Source organism: Lepisosteus platostomus, chromosome 4, assembly GCF_059453375.1.
Source record: "Lepisosteus platostomus isolate fLepPlt1 chromosome 4, fLepPlt1.hap1, whole genome shotgun sequence".
NCBI lineage: Eukaryota > Metazoa > Chordata > Actinopteri > Semionotiformes > Lepisosteidae > Lepisosteus > Lepisosteus platostomus.
In genome coordinates this window covers 6368021-6393549 of record NC_142614.1, presented here as the reverse complement: position 1 = coordinate 6393549, position 25529 = coordinate 6368021, and the positions used below count along the sequence as shown (strand labels likewise).

The 25529-nt window shown below is 53.0% G+C and overlaps 1 protein-coding gene and 1 long non-coding RNA gene across 3 annotated transcripts; one reads left to right on the top strand and one right to left on the bottom strand.

Annotated features, from left to right (window-relative positions):
- The first annotated feature begins 2351 nt into the window (after nt 1–2351).
- LOC148672261 (uncharacterized) lies at nt 2352–4600 on the top strand. Its single transcript, XR_015935733.1, has 2 exons — nt 2352–2577; nt 3507–4600. It is a non-coding gene; the product is annotated as an uncharacterized LOC148672261 (long non-coding RNA).
- On the bottom strand, nt 3594–25482 carry ehd2b (EH-domain containing 2b). 2 transcript variants are annotated; one of them, XR_015935729.1, is made up of 9 exons: nt 24955–25482; nt 24132–24616; nt 23221–23397; nt 19609–19706; nt 9380–9603; nt 8284–8472; nt 7441–7605; nt 5983–6853; nt 3594–5895 (listed from the first exon to the last, which is right to left on the bottom strand). XR_015935729.1 is itself a non-coding variant. In XM_088627865.1 (8 exons), exons 2-8 carry the CDS (start codon nt 24356–24358, stop codon nt 6290–6292), a joined length of 1644 nt encoding a protein of 547 aa, XP_088483991.1. In that variant the 5' UTR covers nt 24359–24616; nt 24955–25482; the 3' UTR covers nt 3594–6289. The 2 variants fall into 2 exon arrangements, 1 of the variants encoding a protein (XP_088483991.1); XM_088627865.1 differs by having other exon boundaries at nt 3594–6853.
- Between the last annotated feature and the right edge of the window lie 47 nt (nt 25483–25529).

Below are 25529 nucleotides of genomic sequence, written 5' to 3'. Positions count from 1 at the left end.
TGTCATATTGTAGCCCTACAGTCCAGAGATCACTGGTCCAGTCTGTGTCATACTGTAACCCTACAGTCCAGAGATCACTGGTCCAGTCTGTGTCCTATTGTAACCCTACAGTCCAGAGATCACTGGTCCAGTCTGTGTCATATTGTAGCCCTACAGTCCAGAGATCACTGGTCCAGTCTGTGTCATACTGTAACCCTACAGTCCAGAGATCACTGGTCCAGTCTGTGTCCTATTGTAACCCTACAGTCCAGAGATCACTGGTCCAGTCTGTGTCATATTGTAGCCCTACAGTCCAGAGATCACTGGTCCAGTCTGTGTCATATTGTAGCCCTACAGTCCAGAGATCACTGGTCCAGTCTGTGTCATATTGTAACCCTACAGTCCAGAGATCACTGGTCCAGTCTGTGTCCTATTGTAACCCTACAGTCCAGAGATCACTGGTCCAGTCTGTGTCATATTGTAACCCTACCCTCCAGAGATCACTGGTCCAGTCTGTGTCATATTGTAACCCTTCAGTCCAGAGATCACTGGTCCAGTCTGTGTCATATTGTAACCCTACAGTCCAGAGATCACTGGTCCAGTCTGTGTCCTATTGTAACCCTACAGTCCAGAGATCACTGGTCCAGTCTGTGTCATATTGTAACCCTACAGTCCAGAGATCACTGGTCCAGTCTGTGTCATACTGTAACCCTACAGTCCAGAGATCACTGGTCCAGTCTGTGTCATACTGTAACCCTACAGTCCAGAGATCACTGGTCCAGTCTGTGTCATACTGTAACCCTACAGTCCAGAGATCACTGGTCCAGTCTGTGTCATATTGTAACCCTACAGTCCAGAGATCACTGGTCCAGTCTGTGTCATACTGTAGCCCTACAATCCAGAGATCACTGGTCCAGTCTGTGTCCTATTGTAACCCTACAGTCCAGAGATCACTGGTCCAGTCTGTGTCATACTGTAACCCTACAGTCCAGAGATCACTGGTCCAGTCTGTGTCCTATTGTAACCCTACAGTCCAGAGGTCACTGGTCCAGTCTGTGTCATATTGTAACCCTACAGTCCAGAGATCACTGGTCCAGTCTGTGTCATATTGTAACCCTACAGACCAGAGGTCACTGGTCCAGTCTGTGTCATACTGTAACCCTACAGTCCAGAGATCACTGGTCCAGTCTGTGTCATATTGTAATTCTATTGTCCAGAGATCACTGGTCCAGTCTGTGTCATATTGTAACCCTACAGTCCAGAGATCACTGGTCCAGTCTGTGTCATACTGTAACCCTACAGTCCAGAGATCACTGGTCCAGTCTGTGTCCTATTGTAACCCTACAGTCCAGAGGTCACTGGTCCAGTCTGTGTCATATTGTAACCCTACAGTCCAGAGATCACTGGTCCAGTCTGTGTCATATTGTAACCCTACAGACCAGAGGTCACTGGTCCAGTCTGTGTCATACTGTAACCCTACAGTCCAGAGATCACTGGTCCAGTCTGTGTCATATTGTAATTCTATTGTCCAGAGATCACTGGTCCAGTCTGTGTCATATTGTAACCCTACAGACCAGAGGTCACTGGTCCAGTCTGTGTCCTATTGTAACCCTACAGTCCAGAGATCACTGGTCCAGTCTGTGTCCTATTGTAACCCTACAGTCCAGAGGTCACTGGTCCAGTCTGTGTCATATTGTAACCCTACAGTCCAGAGATCACTGGTCCAGTCTGTGTCATATTGTAACCCTACAGACCAGAGGTCACTGGTCCAGTCTGTGTCATACTGTAACCCTACAGTCCAGAGATCACTGGTCCAGTCTGTGTCATATTGTAATTCTATTGTCCAGAGATCACTGGTCCAGTCTGTGTCATATTGTAACCCTACAGACCAGAGGTCACTGGTCCAGTCTGTGTCCTATTGTAACCCTACAGTCCAGAGATCACTGGTCCAGTCTGTGTCATATTGTAACCCTACAGACCAGAGATCACTGGTCCAGTCTGTGTCATATTGTAACCCTACAGTCCAGAGATCACTGGTCCAGTCTGTGTCATATTGTAACCCTACAGTCCAGAGATCACTGGTCCAGTCTGTGTCATATTGTAACCCTACAGACCAGAGGTCACTGGTCCAGTCTGTGTCCTATTGTAACCCTACAGTCCAGAGATCACTGGTCCAGTCTGTGTCATATTGTAACCCTACAGACCAGAGGTCACTGGTCCAGTGACACAGTCTTTGTCTCTTCTCAAGAGGCAGGAGAGGTGCAGCTCAGGCAGGCTGGTGTTGTGAAGCTTGAATTCGTGTGTCAGTGAGGGAAGAGTGAACACACATACTGAGCGCACTCTCGCACAGACCTACAGGAAGGGGAGGTAGGGTGAGGGAGAGATTCATGTTTTCCAAGGCCAGCGGAGCACATGGAAGCTGGGAGAATCCAGTGCAGGGAATATTAATAACTCGGAGCCCAGCCCAGCACATTCCTGAGACCTGACTCATTGGAGCGCCACTCTCACTGCTCTCCAGGGGCGAGGAGAGGGAGGAGGGAGAGAGGGACACACAGACAATCCCCTTTCCACACAGTGTGCAGTGTGCAGTGTGACTGTGTGAGTATATAGTGGCCGTCATTGTGTGTGTGTTGTATGTGCAGTGTATCTGTGTGACTATATAGCGCCTGTCATTGTGTGTGTTGTATGTGCAGTGTATCAGTGTGAGTATACAATATAGTCTCTGAGTGTGTCTGCTGTGTGTATATACTTTTTCAGTGTGTGTTCTGTCTACAGTGTGTCAGTGTCTGTACTTCCTCAATGTGTCAGTGTCTGTACTTTCTCAATGTGTCAGTGTGTGTTCTGTCTACAGTGTGTCAGTGTCTGTACTTCCTCAATGTGTCAGTGTGTGTTCTGTCTACAGTGTGTCAGTGTCTGTACTTTCTCAATGTGTCAGTGTGTGTTCTGTCTACAGTGTGTCAGTGTCTGTACTTTCTCAATGTGTCAGTGTGTGTTCTGTCTACAGTGTGTCAGTGTCTGTACTTCCTCAATGTGTCAGTGTGTGTTCTGTCTACAGTGTGTCAGTGTCTGTACTTCCTCAGTGTGTCAGTGTGTGTTCTGTCTACAGTGTGTCAGTATCTGTACTTCCTCAGTGTGTCAGTGTCTGTACTTCCTCAATGTGTCAGTGTGTGTTCTGTCTACAGTGTGTCAGTGTGTGTTCTGTCTTGAGCACAGCTGTATTTATAAGCGCACACTGTGCCAGTGTGAGTGTGTCTCTGATTCACTGCAGAGCAACGTGGAAACAGCTGACTGCTATTATACACGAGAAAGCATCTGCCTGGCGCTCGTTAATCAATTATCTGTTCTCTCTGCTCATTCTTCCCCTTTCCCCTTTAACAAGCCCTGCTGCCGAAGCTGAGTGTCAGAGATCTCTAAGGAGTCACCAGATAAGATTATATCTATTTGGCTGATGCTTTTATCTGAAGTGAAGTACAGATGTTACAGTGTGTGTTTTCCAAACTTTTTTTAATGTGTTTCCAAATCTGTAGCTTCTCCACAACCCCTGCAGCTGGCAAGAGCTGATCAAAACCACGCCAGTATTTTAGCACGTTTAAGAAGTGGCGAAGACGCGGTGCTGTGTTAAAACTGTTTATTGAGTGTCGTTTATAATGAACACACAAGAGAGACTGTGGCGTCGTGAGAGAGTCTCGCTATACAGCAGTCAGGACGCATATGGTCGTCCGAGAAAATAATTATAAAACAGACAGCAAGCACTGCCCCAGCCCACAGGAAGTGGCCTTGGCTTTCTGCATACACAACATTCTTCCAAAGTACATGGAGGCCTGGTGCCGCCTGACGTGATTGACAAACAGCAAGAGCTAAACTGTTACAAGTTCTGTGTAAAAAACACGAGGACACTGCTCCTTACAGGAGGCGGAGTGAAGATGCTCTCTTGACTGGAGCACTCATCGGTTTTCAATTGACGATTGGTGAGTGCAGGTGTAAGGGGAGGTAGGGTGGATGCAGACACGTATTCCCTGGTTACAGGTCTCATTGTCCAGGGAACGGTAATGTTATTCTTTCCGTCCTGAAAATACAGGGATCGTGTCCAGCAAAGAGCACTGGTGCCTCAGAATGACAGGCTGATGGATCTTCACCTCTCTTTACTGAGGGATTCCGATCAGGGGAGGCTATGCGGGGGAATGATTCAAGTATTCAAAATCCTCAAAGGCACTGAGAACAGGAAGGCCCGTCTTTACACAAAGGGTGGTGGGAGGGTGGAACAGGTTGCCCAGCCATGCTGTGCTGCCGGTACCCGGACTTCCTTCAGGAAACAGCTGGAGATCCTCACTACGATCGAGCGAACCAGCCCAGGTAAGGTTAATGGCCTCCTGTTGCTTGAGTTTTTCTGGTGTTCTTTGAACACGTACAGGCTCTGCTAGATTGTTGCTGGTGATGACTTTTGGCTAAAACCTGGCTGTTATTACTCTTGCAGCTGAGCTCTGGAGTGTTAAGGGACCTGTTTGAACTTGTCCTTTGTTGTAGCTGCCTGCAACTTTTTATGGTTTTTTTTTCCAGTGACTGTAACACTTTTGTTTTCCACATTTTTTCCCATTCGATCTAGGCTCTTTGTCACCACTGGTCTGCTGCGCTGCAGTCACAAGGGAGCAGCAGTTCGGCGGAGGAGAGATTTGCCTTTTTAAAGAGGTGGAAGTGACTGTTGAAAGTTTGAAGCTGCCCGGAAACTTTAAATACAATCAATAAAGGATCAGTGACTCCAGTTGACCTGACCCTCGTGTTTTGTTCACATTCTCAATCTCCGCTTGCAGGTGGTTCGTTCAACTGAACGTAGATGTTTTTGCAGCATGAGCTGATGACATCATTGACATAACATATGACATCGCTGACCCCACCCCCTGGCAGCTGGAAGACGAGGGGTGTGTCCAAGGGAGCCACACTAGCTCAAGAGGCTAAATGGCCTCCTATGGTCTCACAGGAGAGCAATTTGACAGCAGGTCTGACTGGGCTGCAGACCAGAGCAGAGCAAGAGCATGGGCACAGTGATGCTCAGAGGGGCGTCCTTCCCGAGTAGGTGACCGAACAAAATGGTTTGGGATGCAAATGAGTGCAGGATATGATGAACTTGATTCAAGCGAACCAGGACAGTTTCTGCAGTTAAAAATGATTAGAGCATCCATAAAAAGTAGCAGAGGTCTGAAGGAGGGTTTGAAAAGGCGCTGAACTGCAGCTGGTGGTGTAGCTCAGCTGGGATATCAGTCACTGGGATCAGAGGTATCGGTGTTAGTTGAGTTAGATCAGTAACAGAAAGCGTGTGGGACAGGGAATGAGACAGACAGGGACACAGATAGACTGAAACCTGTTGAGAGAGACAGACAGAATTGCTTAACAGCTTATCTAGATCTATAAAAGAGAGAGGTGAGGGAAAGGAGGCTGGTGAGGTTATTAAGATCAATAGCAAAGAGTCAGAGACAGATGGGTGCAGAGAAAGAGACATACAGTACAAACACACAGAGAAACACAGGGACAGAGTCAGGCTGGAGGAGACAAAGACAGGACAGGGACAGACAGACACACAGAGCATAGACAAACAGGAACAGATAGACAGGCAGGAGGACAAAGACAGGAACAGACAGGAGAGTCAGACAGAGACAGACAGACAGGAGGACAAAGACAGGGACAGAGACATACAGGAATAGACAGATAGGAGAGAAAGACAGGGATAGACAGACAGACAAGAGAGACAGACAGGGACAGACAGACAGGCTGACAGGAGAGACGGACAGAGACAGACAGACAGACAGGTGACACAGACAGACAGGCTGAAGGGAGAGACAGACAGACAGACAAGCTGACAGGAGAGACACACAGAGACAGACAGACAAGCTGACAGGAGAGACACACAGAGACAGTCATAGGCTGACAGGAGAGAGAGACAGACAGGAAAGACAGACAGACAGACAGACAGACAGACAGACAGACAGACAGACAGACAGACAGACAGACAGACAGACAGACAGACAGAGACGATGCTCGAGCCCACCATGCTCTGCCAGAAGCCCAGAGGCGAGAGAGCAGCGGGACGAAGCTGCGTCAGGTGGCCTGGAGCCAAGCAGAGCCACCGCTGGCACCGGGCAGTGCATGATGGGCCGAGAAAGGGAGCGGACGGAAGACAGCAAGAGCCGCGGCTCGGGGGCGGGCGCGGGGACAGGGACAGGGAGGGCGAGTGCTCGGGCGACCCCCCCCCCCCAGCTGTGCTCCGACCCGCACTCCACCAACAACAGCCCCCCCTCCCCGCGCCACCCCCTTCGCTCTAGGCGTCGGAGCCCTTTTGGCGGCGTTTGGAGGGGGGCACCAGGTGGCGGGGCAGCTCGGGGGGCAGCCCGTGGCCCTCCAGCTTGGCCTCGATCAGGTGGCTGGCCAGGGCGAACTCCTCGTGGTCCAGCATGCCGTCGCGGTCCACGTCCGACAGCTTCCAGATGCGGCCCAGGACGGAGTTGGGCAGCTTGGTGCTGACCATCCAGCCCCTGGCCTTGGTGCCGCTCAGCTTGCCCTCGCTGGGCGACAGCGTGTAGAAGATCTCGTCGTACTTGGGCTTGTCCTTCGTCACCACCCAGTCCTCCTCCTCCTCCTCGCCCAGCTCCCCGTCCCCCAGGCCCTCGATGCAGGCGAAGGGGTCGCCCTCGAAGAAGGGGCCCCCGCGGGTCCCCAGGAAGGCTCCCCCCTGCACCCCGGGCTGCCCCCCGCCCTCCAGCTCCTCCTGGCGCAGCAGGGGCATCAGCTTGGCGATGTCGCTGGTCAGCAGCTCGTCCAGCGCCGCCATCAGGCTGGGTTTCAGCGGCTTGAACTTGGTGAAGTCGTGAGCCATGAGCTGCTCCTGGGGCCCCAGTGGGGGAGAGAGGGGGGTTACTCTCTGACACAGAGCGAGAGCGCTACTGACACATCAAGCCCAGAGCACAGAACACAATAAGGCTGCCTGCAGGACACTTCTTTACACAAAGAGTTGCCGGGGTCTAGAACAAGCTTTCTATCCATGTGGTTGAAGCAGATTCCCTTGGACACTTAAGAAATGGCAGGATGAGGTCCTCTGATCGATTAGCTACTAAAAAACTAAAAAAGGAAGACAGACACATCGGCACTCAGACACACACTGACTCTCAGACACACACACATGACCCTCAGACACACACTGACGCTCAGACACACACACATGACCCTCAGACACACACACATGACCCTCACACACACACTGACGCTCAGACACACACACATGACCCTCACACACACACTGACGCTCAGACACACACACATGACCCTCACACACACACTGACACTCAGACACACATATCAACACTCAGATGCACGCAGCGGCACTCAGACACACACAGGCAGACAGGCGGATAGACGAGAAGACAGACAGACGGTGAGGTGGACAGGTTAGGCAGGTGGGGTAGACAGACACACCTGCATCTTGGCGCAGTCAGGGAAATCCCCAGGGGAGATGTGGTGCTGCAGCTGGATCTTGGAGAAGATGACGGGCAGCTCGTGGATCATAGTCTTTTTCTTATTGTCCTTCCTGAACACTGACGGCATCTCCTGTTTCAGATAGCTGATGATGTGGGCATGGACCTGGCACACACAGAGAGAGGGGTTCACACACACTGCACTGAGAGACAGAGGGGTTCACACACTGCACTGAGAGATAGAGGGGTTCACACACACTGCACTGAGAGATAGAGGGGTTCACACACACTGCACTGAGAGATAGAGGGGTTCACACACACTGCACTGAGAGATAGAGGGGTTCACACACTGCACTAAGAGACAGGGTGGTTCACACACACTGCACTGAGAGATAGAGGGGTTCACACACACTGCACTGAGAGATAGAGGGGTTTACACACTGCACTGAGAGATAGAGGGGTTCACACACTGCACTAAGAGACAGGGGGGTTCACACACACTGCACTGAGAGACAGAGGGGTTCACACGGAGGGGTTAGAACACACTGCAGTGTGAGAGATAGGATTAATACAAACACTGCAATAAACTGAGAAATAAGACAGACAGACAAGTCACTGTTTCTGTTTGAGACTGGTGTCCATGGCGACAGAGGGCTGGGATTCCGCAGCGGTGGGAGAGTGGATCGGAAAACCCAGGAGAGAAGGAATGCGTGCAAATCTGGCTCTTTCTTTCTCCAGGGCAGTGACCTGGGGAGCTGTCCCCTCACCCCGTCTTTCCCTGTCTCCCCTCTCCCGCTGTTTCCTCCCCGCCACTCCTGCCGGAGCGGGCCGGGCCGTGACTCACCCGAACGAGCCGGGCCCGCTTGACCAGGTCGTTGAGCTTGCGCAGGGCGGCGTTGCGCGGCAGGTTCTGGATGTCGGCGAACAGATCCTCCTCCTCCAGCTCGAACAGGTGCCGGTTGTCCGGGACCAGGAGGGGCTCGGACCAGAAGGAGCCGATGAACACGCGGACAACCTCCGGGGTCCCGAACACCTGGGAGAGAGGAGAGAGGAGTGAGAGGAGTGAGGGAGTGAGAGGAGAGAGGAGGGAGAGGGAGGGAAAGGAGAGAGGGAGGAGAGGGAGTGAGAGGAGAGAGGGAGTGAGAGGGAGGGAAAGGAGAGAGGAGAGAGGAGGGAGAGGGAGGGAAAGGAGAGAGGGAGGAGAGGGAGTGAGAGGAGAGAGGAGAGAGAGGGAGGAGAGGGAGTGAGAGGAGAGAGGAGAGAGGGAGGGAAAGGAGAGAGGGAGTGAGAGGAGAGAGGAGAGAGAGGGAGGGAAAGGAGAGAGGAGAGAGAGGGAGGGAAAGGAGAGAGGGAGGAGAGGGAGTGAGAGGAGAGAGGAGAGAGAGGGAGGGACAGGAGAGAGGGAGGAGAGGGAGTGAGAGGAGAGAGGAGAGAGAGGGAGGAGAGGGAGTGAGAGGAGAGAGGAGAGAGGGAGGGAAAGGAGAGAGGAGAGAGAGGGAGTGAGAGGAGAGAGGAGAGAGAGGGAGGGAAAGGAGAGAGGGAGGAGAGGGAGTGAGAGGAGAGAGGAGAGAGAGGGAGGAGAGGGAGTGAGAGGAGAGAGGAGAGAGGGAGGGAAAGGAGAGAGGGAGTGAGAGGAGAGAGGAGAGAGAGGGAGGGAAAGGAGAGAGAGAGGAGAGAGGAGAGAGAGGGAGGGAAAGGAGAGAGGAGAGAGAGGGAGGGAAAGGAGAGAGGGAGGAGAGGGAGTGAGAGGAGAGAGGAGAGAGAGGGAGGGACAGGAGAGAGGGAGAGCTTGGGGGATCGAGAGGGACAGAGACAGACACACAGGGGATGAAAAGGAGAGAGACTGTTGTGGCCCAGGCAGAAAAGCCGAGCAGTTTGAGGGTATCAGGGCAGAGCAGCGCGGCAAGGCGCTATACCAGCTCAGCCGTGGGCTGACGCACCTTCCCCAGCGACCACATGAGGGCGCCGTAGACCCGCATCAGCTGCTGCGTGCCCACCATGTCGGCCTTGTTCAGCACCACGCGCAGCTTGTCCTCGTTGCCCCGCAGGGCCCCGATCGCCTCCGAGAACTCGTCCGAGATCTCCAGCTTGTGGGCGTCGAACAGCAGGACGATCCGGTCCACCCGCTCGGCAAACCAGCGCAGCACCGCCGGGAAGTCATAGCCTGGGGTCAGAGAGAGGGGTTAATCCAGACACTCCAGTACTGCACCAGGAGAGAGAGAGGGGTTAATCCAGACACTCCAGTACTGTACCAGGAGAGAGAGAGAGAGGTTAATCCAGACACTCCAGTACTGCACCAGGAGAGAGAGAGAGAGGGGTTAATCCAGACACTCCAGTACTGCACCAGGAGAGAGAGAGAGAGGGGTTAATCCAGACACTCCAGTACTGCACCAGGAGAGAGAGAGAGGGGTTAATCCAGACACTCCAGTACTGCACCAGGAGAGAGAGAGAGGGGTTAATCAAGACACACCAGTACTGCACCAGGAGAGAGAGAGAGGGGTTAATCCAGACACTCCAGTACTGCACCAGGAGAGAGAGAGAGGGGTTAATCCAGACACTCCAGTACTGCACCAGGAGAGAGAGAGAGGGGTTAATCAAGACACACCAGTACTGCACCAGGAGAGAGAGAGAGAGGGGGGTTAATCCAGACACTCCAGTACTGCACCAGGAGAGAGAGGGGTTAATCCAGACACTCCAGTACTGCACCAGGAGAGAGAGGGGTTAATCCAGACACACCAGTACTGCACCAGGAGAGAGAGAGAGAGAGGGGTTAATCCAGACACACCAGTACTGCACCAGGAGATAGAGAGGGGTTAATCCAGACACTCCAGTACTGCACCAGGAGAGAGAGAGAGGGGGGTTAATCCAGACACTCCAGTACTGCACCAGGAGAGAGAGGGGTTAATCCAGACACTCCAGTACTGCACCAGGAGAGAGAGAGAGGGGTTAATCCAGACACCCCAGTACTGCACCAGGAGATAGAGAGGGGTTAATCCAGACACTCCAGTACTGCACCAGGAGAGAGAGAGAGGGGGGTTAATCCAGACACTCCAGTACTGCACCAGGAGAGAGAGAGAGGGGTTAATCCAGACACCCCAGTACTGCACCAGGAGATAGAGAGGGGTTAATCCAGACACTCCAGTACTGCACCAGGAGAGAGAGAGAGGGGGGTTAATCCAGACACTCCAGTACTGCACCAGGAGAGAGAGGGGTTAATCCAGACACTCCAGTACTGCACCAGGAGAGAGAGAGGGGGGTTAATCCAGACACCCCAGTACTGCACCAGGAGAGAGAGAGGGGTTAATCAAGACACACCAGTACAGCACCAGGAGAGAGAGAGAGAGGGGTTAATCCAGACACTCCAGTACTGTACCAGGAGAGAGAGAGAGGGGTTAATCCAGACACACCAGTACTGCACCAGGAGAGAGAGAGAGGGGTTAATCCAGACACTACAGTACTGCACCAGGAGAGAGAGGGGTTAATCCAGACACACCAGTACAGCACCAGGAGAGAGAGAGAGGGGTTAATCCAGACACTCCAGTACTGCACCAGGAGAGAGAGAGGGGTTAATCCAGACACACCAGTACTGCACCAGGAGAGAGAGGGGTTAATCCAGACACACCAGTACAGCACCAGGAGAGAGAGGGGTTAATCCAGACCTCCCCTCCCTCCTCCTCTGTTTTCCCCAGGCCTCTATCCCTGTATCTCTCTCGTTCTGCATTCCATCTCCTCCTACATTCCTTCTCCCACACTCTCCCTCAGTCCCACACTATTGCCGGTCCTGTTGCCCACCCTCCCTCTCCTGTAGACGAGCTGGACCACACCAGGAAGACAGACGGTTTTAGGCCCGTTATCTCTCCAGCTACCCCAGCAAAAATCCAATAGGAATAATGAGAAATATACAAATGAAAATGTTGCAACTGTTTTCACATTAGAAACAAAATCATCTCTTTAAATGATTCGGTCTCTAATGTGAAATCAGTTGCAACATTTTCTCTAGATCTAATTATAAATAATTATATTGGCTTAATTATTTTATTATAATTAATTATATTCTCTTTTAGACCTAATTGTGTCAGACGGTATGGTATCACACTCTCAGAACGTTGAAACAGGAAGACCTAATATACATTCCCATAATGCACAGCAACTGCATGCTCTTAACACACACCTATTCATATTTTTATAGATACAGATGACCAGTGAAGCAGAGTCAGTGCTGACATCTGGACCTGCAGTTCAGATTAGCATTCAGTGGTCACTGTGCGACTCAGTTCATCATATCAAGCAAGGCTGTGGAACTGCTCTGGTCTTCACTTCCTGATGTACTGGCCAGTGGAGCCATGTGGCTCCGACGTGCAAGAGAGAGATTCCAGCAGAGGCGTGTGCATGTAAACACACACACACTCTCACTCCCTCTCTCGCCTGTCCCACACGCAGCATTCCAGATGCAGAGAAAGAATTTAAAGAACTCTCTCGGCTCTCCTGCTCCAGAGCTGACTTCTTTCTCACTCTCGATCTCTCTTCCTGCACTTTGTCCCTCACAAGCTGTGTGTGTACAGGTGTACAGGGTGTAGGGGAACCAGAGTACAGAGTGTAGGGGAATGGGGTGTGGATATTAGGGGAGGGGTGTATAGGGTGTAGGGGAATGGGGTGTGGATATTAGGGGAGGGGTGTATAGCGTGTAGGGGAATGGGGTGTAGATATTAGGGGAGGGGTGTATAGCGTGTAGGGGAATGGGGTGTAGATATTAGGGGAGGGGTGTATAGGGTGTAGGGGAATGGGGTGTGGATATTAGGGGAGGGGTGTATAGGGTGTAGGGGAATGGGGTGTAGATATTAGGGGAGGGGTGTATAGGGTGTAGGGGAATGGGGTGTAGATATTAGGGGAGGGGTGTATAGGGTGTAGGGGAATGGGGTGTAGATATTAGGGGAGGGGTGTATAGGGTGTAGGGGAATGGGGTGTGGATATTAGGGGAGGGGTGTATAGGGTGTAGGGGAATGGGGTGTAGATATTAGGGGAGGGGTGTATAGGGTGTTGGGGAACCAGAGTACAGAGTGTAGGGGAATGGGGTGTGGATATTAGGGGAGAGGTGTATAGGGTGTAGGGGAATGGGGTGTAGATATTAGGGGAGGGGTGTATAGGGTGTAGGGGAATGGGGTGTAGATATTAGGGGAGGGGTGTATAGGGTGTAGGGGAATGGGGTGTGGATATTAGGGGAGAGGTGTATAGGGTGTAGGGGAATGGGGTGTAGATATTAGGGGAGGGGTGTATAGGGTGTTGGGGAACCAGAGTACAGAGTGTAGGGGAATGGGGTGTGGATATTAGGGGAGAGGTGTATAGGGTGTAGGGGAATGGGGTGTAGATATTAGGGGAGGGGTGTATAGGGTGTAGGGGAATGGGGTGTAGATATTAGGGGAGGGGTGTATAGGGTGTTGGGGAACCAGAGTACAGAGTGTAGGGGAATGGGGTGTGGATATTAGGGGAGAGGTGTATAGGGTGTAGGGGAATGGGGTGTTAGATATTAGGGGAGGGGTGTATAGGGTGTAGGGGAATGGGGTGTGGATATTAGGGGAGGGGTGTATAGGGTGTAGGGGAATGGGGGTGTAGATATTAGGGAGAGGTGTATAGGGTGTAGGGGAATGGGGTGTGGATATTAGGGGAGGGGTGTATAGGGTGTAGGGGAATGGGGTGTAGATATTAGGGGAGGGGGTATAGGGTGTAGGGGAATGGGGTGTGATATTAGGGGAGGGGTCGTATAGGGTGTAGGGGAATGGGGTGTAGATATTAGGGGAGAGGTGTATAGGGTGTAGGGGAATGGGGTGTGGATATTAGGGGAGGGGTGTATAGGGTGTAGGGGAATGGGGTGTAGATATAAGGGGAGGGGTGTATAGGGTGTAGGGGAATGGGGTGTAGATATTAGGGGAGGGTGTGTATAGGGTGTTGGGGAACCAGAGTACAGAGTGTAGGGGAATGGGGTGTGGATATTAGGGGAGAGGTGTATAGGGTGTAGGGGAATGGGGTGTAGATATTAGGGGAGGGGTGTATAGCGTGTAGGGGAATGGGGTGTGGATATTAGGGGAGGGGTGTATAGGGTGTAGGGGAATGGGTGTAGTAGATATTAGGGAGGGGTGTATAGGGTGTAGGGGAATGGGGTGTAGATATTAGGGGAGGGGTGTATAGGGTGTAGGGGAATGGGGTGTAGATATTAGGGGAGGGGTGTATAGGGTGTAGGGGAATGGGGTGTGGATATTAGGGGAGGGGTGTATAGGGTGTAGGGGAATGGGTGGGGATATTAGGGGAGGGGTGTATAGGGTTGTAGGGGAATGGGGTGTGGATATTAGGGGAGGGTGTATAGGGTGTAGGGGAATGGGGTGTATATATTAGGGGAGGGTGGTATAGGGTGACAGGGGAATGGGGTGTAGATATTAGGGGAGGAGGTGTATAGCGTTGTAGGGGAATGGGGTGTGGATATTAGGGGAGGGTGTATAGGGTGTAGGGGAATGGGGTGTAGATATTAGGGGAGGGGTGTATAGGGTGTAGGGGAATGGGGTTGTAGATATTAGGGAGTGGTGTATAGGGTGTAGGGGAATGGGGTGTGGATATTAGGGGAGGGGTGTATAGGGTGTAGGGGAATGGGGTGTAGATATTAGGGGAGGGGTGTATGGGTGTAGGGGAATGGGGTGTAGATATTAGGGGAGGGGTGTATAGGGGTGTAGGGGATGGGGTGTAGATATTAGGGGAGGGGTGTATACGTAGAATGGTGTAGTAGCATATTAGGGGAGGGGTGTATTAGGGTGTAGGGGAATGGGGTGTAGATATTAGGGGAGGGGTGTATAGGGTGTAGGGGAATGGGGTGTAGATATTAGGGGAGGGGTGTATAGGGTGTTGGGGAACCAGAGTACAGAGTGTAGGGGAATGGGGTGTGGATATTAGGGGAGGGGTGTATAGGGTGTAGGGGAATGGGGTGTAGATATTAGGGGAGGGGTGTATAGGGTGTAGGGGAATGGGGTGTAGATATTAGGGGAGAGGTGTATAGGGTGTAGGGGAATGGGGTGTAGATATTAGGGGAGAGGTGTATAGGGTGTAGGGGAATGGGGTGTAGATATTAGGGGAGGGGTGTATAGGGTGTAGGGGAATGGGGTGTAGATATTAGGGGAGGGGTGTATAGGGTGTAGGGGAATGGGGTGTGGATATTAGGGGAGGGGTGTATAGGGTGTAGGGGAATGGGGTGTAGATATTAGGGGAGGGGTGTATAGGGTGTAGGGGAATGGGGTGTAGATATTAGGGGAGAGGTGTATAGGGTGTAGGGGAATGGGGTGTAGATATTAGGGGAGGGGTGTATAGGGTGTAGGGGAATGGGGTGTGGATATTAGGGGAGGGGTGTATAGGGTGTAGGGGAATGGGGTGTAGATATTAGGGGAGGGGTGTATAGGGTGTAGGGGAATGGGGTGTAGATATTAGGGGAGGGGTGTATAGGGTGTAGGGGAATGGGGTGTAGATATTAGGGGAGGGGTGTATAGGGTGTAGGGGAATGGGGTGTAGATATTAGGGGAGGGGTGTATAGGGTGTAGGGAATGGGGTGTAGATATTAGGGGAGGGGTGTATAGGGTGTAGGGGAATGGGGTGTAGATATTAGGGGAGAGGTGTATAGGGTGTAGGGGAATGGGGTGTAGATATTAGGGGAGGGGTGTATAGGGTGTAGGGGAATGGGGTGTAGATATTAGGGGAGAGGTGTATAGGGTGTAGGGGAATGGGGTGTAGATATTAGGGGAGGGGTGTATAGGGTGTAGGGGAATGGGGTGTAGATATTAGGGGAGGGGTGTATAGGGTGTAGGGGAATGGGGTGTGGATATTAGGGGAGGGGTGTATAGGGTGTAGGGGAATGGGGTGTAGATATTAGGGGAGGGGTGTATAGGGTGTAGGGGAATGGGGTGTAGATATTAGGGGAGAGGTGTATAGGGTGTAGGGGAATGGGGTGTAGATATTAGGGGAGGGGTGTATAGCGTGTAGGGGAATGGGGTGTAGATATTAGGGGAGAGGTGTATAGGGTGTAGGGGAATGGGGTGTAGATATTAGGGGAGGGGTGTATAGGGTGTAGGGGAATGGGGTGTAGATATTAGGGGAGGGGTGTATAGGGTGTTGGGGAACCAGAGTACAGAGTGTAGGGGAATGGGGTGTGGATATTAGGGGAGGGGTGTATAGGGTGTAGGGGAATGGGGTGTAGATATTAGGGGAGGGGTGTATAGCGTGTAGGGGAATGGGGTGTAGATATTAGGGGAGAGGTGTATAGGGTGTAGGGGAATGGGGTGTAGATATTAGGGGAGAGGTGTATAGGGTGTAGGGGAATGGGGTGTAGATATTAGGGGAGGGGTGTATAGGGTGTTGGGGAACCAGAGTACAGAGTGTAGGGGAATGGGGTGTGGATATTAGGGGAGAGGTGTATAGGGTGTAGGGGAATGGGGTGTAGATATTAGGGGAGGGGTGTATAGGGTGTAGGGGAATGGGGTGTAGATATTAGGGGAGGGGTGTATAGGGTGTAGGGGAATGGGGTGTAGATATTAGGGGAGGGGTGTATAGGGTGTAGGGGAATGGGGTGTAGATATTAGGGGAGAGGTGTATAGGGTGTAGGGGAATGGGGTGTAGATATTAGGGGAGGGGTGTATAGGGTGTAGGGGAATGGGGTGTAGATATTAGGGGAGGGGTGTATAGCGTGTAGGGGAATGGGGTGTAGATATTAGGGGAGGGGTGTATAGGGTGTAGGGGAATGGGGTGTAGATATTAGGGGAGGGGTGTATAGGGTGTAGGGGAATGGGGTGTGGATATTAGGGGAGGGGTGTATAGGGTGTAGGGGAATGGGGTGTAGATATTAGGGGAGGGGTGTATAGGGTGTAGGGGAATGGGGTGTGGATATTAGGGGAGGGGTGTATAGGGTGTAGGGGAATGGGGTGTAGATATTAGGGGAGGGGTGTATAGGGTGTAGGGGAATGGGGTGTAGATATTAGGGGAGGGGTGTATAGGGTGTAGGGGAATGGGGTGTAGATATTAGGGGAGGGGTGTATAGGGTGTAGGGGAATGGGGTGTAGATATTAGGGGAGAGGTGTATAGGGTGTAGGGGAATGGGGTGTGGATATTAGGGGAGGGGTGTATAGGGTGTAGGGGAATGGGGTGTAGATATTAGGGGAGGGGTGTATAGGGTGTAGGGGAATGGGGTGTGGATATTAGGGGAGGGGTGTATAGGGTGTAGGGGAATGGGGTGTAGATATTAGGGGAGAGGTGTATAGGGTGTAGGGGAATGGGGTGTAGATATTAGGGGAGAGGTGTATAGGGTGTAGGGGAATGGGGTGTGGATATTAGGGGAGGGGTGTATAGGGTGTAGGGGAATGGGGTGTAGATATTAGGGGAGGGGTGTATAGGGTGTAGGGGAATGGGGTGTGGATATTAGGGGAGGGGTGTATAGGGTGTAGGGGAATGGGGTGTAGATATTAGGGGAGGGGTGTATAGGGTGTAGGGGAATGGGGTGTGGATATTAGGGGAGGGGTGTATAGGGTGTAGGGGAATGGGGTGTAGATATTAGGGGAGGGGTGTATAGGGTGTAGGGGAATGGGGTGTAGATATTAGGGGAGGGGTGTATAGGGTGTAGGGGAATGGGGTGTAGATATTAGGGGAGGGGTGTATAGGGTGTTGGGGAACCAGAGTACAGAGTGTAGGGGAATGGGGTGTGGATATTAGGGGAGAGGTGTATAGGGTGTAGGGGAATGGGGTGTAGATATTAGGGGAGGGGTGTATAGGGTGTAGGGGAATGGGGTGTAGATATTAGGGGAGAGGTGTATAGGGTGTAGGGGAATGGGGTGTAGATATTAGGGGAGGGGTGTATAGGGTGTTGGGGAACCAGAGTACAGAGTGTAGGGGAATGGGGTGTGGATATTAGGGGAGGGGTGTATAGCGTGTAGGGGAATGGGGTGTAGATATTAGGGGAGGGGTGTATAGGGTGTAGGGGAATGGGGTGTAGATATTAGGGGAGGGGTGTATAGGGTGTAGGGGAATGGGGTGTAGATATTAGGGGAGGGGTGTATAGGGTGTAGGGGAATGGGGTGTGGATATTAGGGGAGAGGTGTATAGGGTGTAGGGGAATGGGGTGTAGATATTAGGGGAGGGGTGTATAGGGTGTAGGGGAATGGGGTGTAGATATTAGGGGAGGGGTGTATAGGGTGTAGGGGAATGGGGTGTAGATATTAGGGGAGGGGTGTATAGGGTGTAGGGGAATGGGGTGTGGATATTAGGGGAGGGGTGTATAGGGTGTAGGGGAATGGGTGTGGATATTAGGGGAGGGGTGTATAGGGTGTAGGGGAATGGGGTGTAGATATTAGGGGAGGGGTGTATAGGGTGTAGGGGAATGGGGTGTAGATATTAGGGGAGGGGTGTATAGGGTGTAGGGGAATGGGGTGTGGATATTAGGGGAGGGGTGTATAGGGTGTAGGGGAATGGGGTGTAGATATTAGGGGAGGGGTGTATAGGGTGTAGGGGAATGGGGTGTAGATATTAGGGGAGGGGTGTATAGGGTGTAGGGGAATGGGGTGTGGATATTAGGGGAGAGGTGTATAGGGTGTAGGGGAATGGGGTGTAGATATTAGGGGAGGGGTGTATAGGGTGTAGGGGAATGGGGTGTAGATATTAGGGGAGGGGTGTATAGGGTGTAGGGGAATGGGGTGTGGATATTAGGGGAGGGGTGTATAGGGTGTAGGGGAATGGGGTGTGGATATTAGGGGAGGGGTGTATAGGGTGTAGGGGAATGGGGTGTAGATATTAGGGGAGGGGTGTATAGGGTGTAGGGGAATGGGGTGTAGATATTAGGGGAGGGGTGTATAGGGTGTAGGGGAATGGGGTGTAGATATTAGGGGAGAGGTGTATAGGGTGTAGGGGAATGGGGTGTAGATATTAGGGGAGGGGTGTATAGCGTGTAGGGGAATGGGGTGTGGATATTAGGGGAGGGGTGTATAGGGTGTAGGGGAATGGGGTGTAGATATTAGGGGAGAGGTGTATAGGGTGTAGGGGAATGGGGTGTAGATATTAGGGGAGGGGTGTATAGGGTGTAGGGGAATGGGGTGTAGATATTAGGGGAGAGGTGTATAGGGTGTAGGGGAATGGGGTGTAGATATTAGGGGAGGGGTGTATAGCGTGTAGGGGAATGGGGTGTAGATATTAGGGGAGGGGTGTATAGGGTGTAGGGGAATGGGGTGTAGATATTAGGGGAGGGGTGTATAGCGTGTAGGGGAATGGGGTGTAGATATTAGGGGAGGGGTGTATAGGGTGTAGGGGAATGGGGTGTAGATATTAGGGGAGGGGTGTATAGGGTGTAGGGGAATGGGGTGTAGATATTAGGGGAGGGGTGTATAGGGTGTAGGGGAATGGGGTGTAGATATTAGGGGAGAGGTGTATAGGGTGTAGGGGAATGGGGTGTAGATATTAGGGGAGGGGTGTATAGGGTGTAGGGGAATGGGGTGTAGATATTAGGGGAGGGGTGTATAGGGTGTAGGGGAATGGGGTGTAGATATTAGGGGAGAGGTGTATAGGGTGTAGGGGAATGGGGTGTAGATATTAGGGGAGGGGTGTATAGGGTGTAGGGGAATGGGGTGTAGATATTAGGGGAGGGGTGTATAGGGTGTAGGGGAATGGGGTGTGGATATTAGGGGAGGGGTGTATAGGGTGTAGGGGAATGGGTGTGGATATTAGGGGAGGGGTGTATAGGGTGTAGGGGAATGGGGTGTGGATATTAGGGGAGGGGTGTATAGGGTGTAGGGGAATGGGGTGTAGATATTAGGGGAGGGGTGTATAGGGTGTAGGGGAATGGGGTGTAGATATTAGGGGAGAGGTGTATAGGGTGTAGGGGAATGGGGTGTAGATATTAGGGGAGAGGTGTATAGGGTGTAGGGGAATGGGGTGTAGATATTAGGGGAGGGGTGTATAGGGTGTAGGGGAATGGGGTGTACAGTAGATTATGGGGAGATGTATAAACTGTGTAGAGCGAAGGAGAGAGGTGATCAGATCAAGACACACGAAGGCCACTGATGAACATCCCACAGTCTCATCCTCCTTCTTCCCTGTCCTCTCCCTCTCTTCTTTCCCTCCTTTCTCTCTCTTCCCTCCCACCTCTCCTGCCCTCTCTTACCCCGGCTCACTCTCTGTTTGGCTCCAGACAAGATCCCGGGGGTATCGATGATGCTGATGCTCTCCAGAACCTGATTCTGCATCTGGGCGCACTGGAACCTACCACAGACAGAGAGGTTAGGAAGCAGGAAAGGTCCATATAATATTAAGTCATTCAAATTAGTCTTGACTGTGTCATATTGTAGCCCTACAGTCCAGAGATCAGTGGTCCAGTCTGTGTCATATTGTAACCCTACAGTCCAGAGATCAGTGGTCCAGTCTGTGTCATATTGTAACCCTACAGTCCAGAGATCACTGGTCCAGTCTATGACATATTGTAACCCTACAGTCCAGAGATCACTGGTCCAGTCTGTGTCCTATTGTAACCCTATAGTCCAGAGATCACTGGTCCAGTCTGTGTCATATTGTAACCCTACAGTCCAGAGATCACTGGTCCAGTCTATGACATATTGTAACCCTACAGTCCAGAGATCACTGGTCCAGTCTGTGTCATATTGTAACCCAACAGTTCAGAGATCACTGGTCCAGTCTGTGTCATATTGTAACCCTATAGTCTGGAGATCACTGGTCCAGTCTGTGTCCTATTGTAGCCCTACAGTCCAGAGGTCACTGGTCCAGTCTGTGTCATATTGTAACCCTACAGTCCAGAGATCACTGGTCCAGTCTATGTCCTATTGTAACCCTATAGTCCAGAGATCACTGGTCCAGTCTGTGTCATATTGTAACCCTACAGTCCAGAGATCACTGGTGAACTCTGTGTCATATTGTAACCCTACAGTCCAGAGATCACTGGTCCAGTCTGTGTCATATTGTAACCCTACAGTCCAGAGATCACTGGTCCAGTCTGTGTCATATTGTAACCCTACAGTCCAGAGATCACTGGTCCAGTCTGTGTCATATTGTAACCCTACAGTCCAGAGATCACTGGTCCAGTCTGTGTCATATTGTAACCCTACAGTCCAGAGATCACTGGTGAACTCTGTGTCATATTTTGCCCTGTTGTGATTTCACGGACTCACTGGACACACCGACTGCGCTTCTCCTCTGATTTGTTGACCCGGAGGTACAGGCTGTCCCTGTCCAGCTATGCAGTTACTCCGACAGCCCGGGGAGCTGATGTAAAGTCCAGATTATTTCCCCTCCCTCCTCTACCCATTGTGTGTGGAGTGGCCCTCTCAATGCACTGAGCTTCCTGAAGGAAAATCAGAATCCCTGCCAGCATGAAACAATACACCTCGCTAATGATCGGCACCATTTAGAATAACAGGGCCGCTTCCTGCCCGCTAACGAGCTTAACGAGCCCGCAGCCCTTCCAGGGCGGGGTGGAAAAAAACAAAAGACACAAACACACACAAACATGCACACTGGTAAACTGTTGGGAGGGAATAGAGATATCCTGAGCACACTGCAGCTGGAGACGGGGTTACCCCCCAGCCAGAACAGCCGAGCTGTCTTGCCCCAGGGTGACCGGGCAGCTCACTCTCCGAAGAGTGACGCCATGTGCTTTACACTCAGGAAAGTAGTATTATTGCCCCAGAAGGGGGCTGTTTTTTGCTTGCAAACGTGCAGGTTGTCTGGTTCGCCTTCACTCTTGCCCCTGGGGGGGTCTCCTGTCTCTGTGCAACCCAAACCCCCGAGGAGCTGAACTGGGGCTCAGGCCAGCTGTCCTGCCAGTGTCCCGCTGCCCGCCTGCCCCCCAGGCCAGGCCCGCGCTGCGTGGGCCGGCGGGACCGATCCAGGACCTGGGCGGCGTTCGGGGACTCGCTTGCTCGGGGACGTGCGAGGTGCAGAGGGACACAGTCTGGCCCAGCCCTTGCAGCTCACGCCAGTCCTGCAAGTCAGCAGCAGCGGCGAAGAGACGCACCGTTCCAGCTCCTTCCCAGTCTGGTCCCACTGCCTCCCGCCCGTCATCCCTTCTCCCCCTCCGACTCTCCCACCCGCCCCGGCGGCCTCTCTCCTCTCTTCCCACCACAGCTCTCCTCGCCCCCCTCTGCGGCTTCTGCACGCCCCTCCGTCTCAAACAGCTGCCCCTTCCCTCCTGCCTTACCCCCCCGCCACCCTCCCTCCACATTCACGCGGTTTCTTCTCCTCTCCTTGCCCCCACACCTGTGCCAGGGGCAGCAGGCTCGAGAGAGCAGCACACAGGCAGAGCCCTCGCTGCCCGGGCTGGAACACACACACTCACTCACACACACACTCACACACACACACACACACACACACACACACACACACTCACACACACACACACTCACACACACACACACACACACTCACACACTCACACACTCACACACTCACACACTCACACACTCACACACTCACACACACACACACACACACACTCACACACTCACACACTCACACACACACTCACACACACACTCACACCCTCTCCCTCCATTTCTCAGTTTTTCCACAAATAAGGTAAACCCCTCCCCTCTCTGGCAGTCTGGCACAGAGACACGACATTCCACACAGCAGAACTGACGCACTTTTCCCTTCTCCCCCCACCCCTTCCCCTCGGTCTTTCTCTCTCGCCCTCCTTTCCCTTTCTCCTGCTGCACTCCTCCTCTCTCCCCTCTGTCTCCTTCCTCCCTTCTCTCTCCGCCGGCTCCTGATGCTCCCAGCTCTGTGCGCACCCCGCCTGGAGACGCAGCTCGGCGGCCCCCCTCTGCCTGCTCTGGCCACATGTGCGGGGGTGCGGCAGTTTCTAATCCGCAGAGCACTCGCTGGCCCCAGAGAGGCTGGAGCTCAGAGGAGCTGCCTCCTCCTCCATGTTGCTCCTTTGGGTGCCCACAGCTTAGGGATTCCAGGGCCTTGCCCAGCTGTTTCCCAAAGCACCCTCAGGAATCAGCCTGTTCCAGACACCCACTACTCTCTGTGTAAAGAAGCGTCTCTTGTTTTCACCCTTTACTCAATTTCCTCTTTACATTCCACTCGCACCCTCTGGTCCTTGTGTCATTCTTCATATTAAAGCAGTCCTCAGGGTTGACTCAGTTATGCCTTTCCGGATTTTTAAAACCTCAATATCAAATCCACGCATGATCTACCAGTTCCTACAGCTTGACTACATGTGATCTGCCTTTGAGACCAGGTGTTGCCAAAGCATATACTGTATAGTACATCCAGCCCTCGCTCCAGTAGCCCAAATTCCTCCTCATCTGGACCAATCATCCCCTTCTCACCACTGGACCAATTCTCTCTTCCGATGCTCTCGACTAGCCCAAACATCTCGCCCTCATCTGGACCAATCACGCCTCTCCTTTCTCCAAGCCCTCTCACCACTGGACCAATCACATCTCTCATTTCTCCAAGTCCTCTCACCGCTGGACCAATCACATCTCTCCTTTCTTCAAGCCCTCTCACCACTGGACCAATCACATCTCTCCTTTCTCCAAGCCTTCTAACCACTGAACCAATAAGATTTCTCTTTTCTCCACGTCCTCTCACCAGTGGACCAATCACATCTCTCCTCTCACCACATGACTCACCCCCCATGCTCCATCCCACCGCTCCCTATTCCTGCATCTCCTTCCTTGATGACAGCGCTCCCATGTGCTTTCCGTACCCCCTTTCCTGCACGGCGCATCTCCATTCTCCTCTCTCTCACCTGTTGAGGAAGGTGTTCCCAAAGGGGTTCAGCTTCCGGAAGGGTTTGTTGGGGTCGACAATGAGGGCGTTCCCGGGAATGAGGGACTCCACCTCACCATGCATGATGGCAGTGAAGGAGTCGGTAGTCGGCTCAGGACCCACTCGGCTCCCGGGCACATCCTGCTCCAGGAGGTACCTGCCACAGCAGGGAAGGCGCAGTAGAGAGATGCCAAGTCAACCACAGAGGCAGCCAGTCAGGTCAGACAGAGAGGCAGTTAGACAGCATAGTCAGACAATCAGTAAGAGAGGCAGTTAAGATAGTCAGAAAATCAGGCAGAGAAACTGTTAGACAGGATAGTTAGAGAGTCAGCAGAGAAACTGTTAGACAGGATAGTCGGAGAGTCAGCAGAGAAACTGTTAGACAGGATAGTCGGAGAGTCAGCAGAGAAACTGTTAGACAGGATAGTCAGACAGACGTTCAGCAGAGAGGCAGATAGGATAGTCAGACGTTCAGCAGAGAGGCAGATAGACAGGATAGTCAGATAGACGGTCAGCAGAGAGGCAGTTAGACAAGATAGTCAGATAGACGGTCAGCAGAAAGGCAGTTAGACAGGATAGTCAGACTGACGGTCAGCAGAGAGGCAGTTAGACAGGATAGTCAGACAGACATTCAGCAGAGAGGCAGTTAGACAGGATAGTCAGACAGACATTCAGCAGAGAGGCAGTTAGACAGGATAGTCAGACAGACATTCAGCAGAGAGGCAGTTAGACAGGATAGTCAGACAGAGATTCAGCAGAGAGGCAGTTAGACAGAATAGCTAGACAATCAGGCAGAGATGCAGTTGCGGACACACTGACAGCTCAGTCAGACGCACAGGCAGTGAATCGGTCAGACAGACACGGAAAGAGAGATCTGTCTCCGGGCCGTACCGGATGAAGGTGGTCTTCCCGGTGGAGTACTGGCCCACCACCAGCACCATGGGTTTGTTGTCGAAGTCGGCGTCCTCCAGGCTGGGCGAGTGGAAGTCGTGGAAGTGGTAGTACTGCTCCAGAGGCAGCAGCTTCCGGCGGTACAGAGACTTCAGCCCCTCGGTCACCGTCCGGATCACCTCCGGCATCTTCCGCGCCTTGTCGCCTTTCCGTCCCCAGCGAGACATCGCGGCCGCAGGGGGGGGGTCGCAGAGCCGGTGGCACGGCGGAGGGCAGTGAAGGGAGATCGGGGCGGGGCTGCGCCTGTCCTGGGTCCCTCTCTGGGTCTGCCTGTCCTGGGTCTTCCTCCGGGAGTCCCGGAGCTCACCTCAGACGTCCGCGTCTCCGAGTGGGGCTGTCCCCGTGTCTCGCTCCTCCCGCTACGCGGTCCGGGCCTGGGTATTCCCACACTGACAGACGTCAGCGTCCCTGCCTGTCCAACGTTCCTGCAAAAGAAGCTGAAGTCGCATCAGGATATGACAGAGGCCTGGAGGGGGCAGTAGTTTAGAAAGATGGGTAGAGGGAAGACTGGATCAGTGCATCAGGTGGGCTGATGGACAGACTCTCTGGATGGACGGAGACATTCAGCCCTCCGCACGTGGACCCCTTTCGCCGAAGTGAAAGGCTCACGTTGCCCAGGGGCCCCTGTCAGGAGAAACCCCTCTTTTCTGCAAGGCAGAGAGACGGCGGAGGGCGCAAGGGGGAGAGGAGGGTGGGAAGAGCGAAAGGAGGAAGAGGGGGAGCCCTGGAGGCAGACGGCCGCAGCGGCACGGGAGGCCCTTACCTGCAGAGGAGAGACCGCCGCCCCTGCCAAACCCGCAGGGAAAATGAGCCCGGGAGATCGGAGGAGCCGAGGAAGGGGGGAAGACCACTTCTTTTTGTCTCCTCCTTGTTTCTCGTGGGGATGATGGCTTCCGGAGGGCGTCCCGGAGGCGCGGGGAATCTCTGCCTCTTGGGAATCCTCCGAGCGCAAAGCTGCTCCTGCTGCACGCTCCCTCGCGCCCCTGACAGGCTAGGAGCTCGGCGCGTCGGGACCGGAGAGACCTGGCCAGAGAGTTCGGGGTTCGGCTCTCAGCTGCCTGCTGTGTGTGCGTGCGCGCGAGAGAGAGAGAGCTGGTCTGCTCCGACTCGCTCGGTCGCAAGGAAGCTGCAGCAGCTCCAGCCCAGCCCTGGCGTATCCAGTACTGCCCCCTCCCTCTCCTTCTCTTTCTCCCTGTTCCTGGGAAGAAAAACAACGCTTTCTCTCTCTCTCCCTCTCTCTCTCGCCCTCAGCATCCAGGCCCAGAGCACGAGCTGGGCTGTCTGAGGGTTGGAAGGCTGGGAGGAGGTGTGGCAGGGAGAGAGGGGGGAGATCTGGGG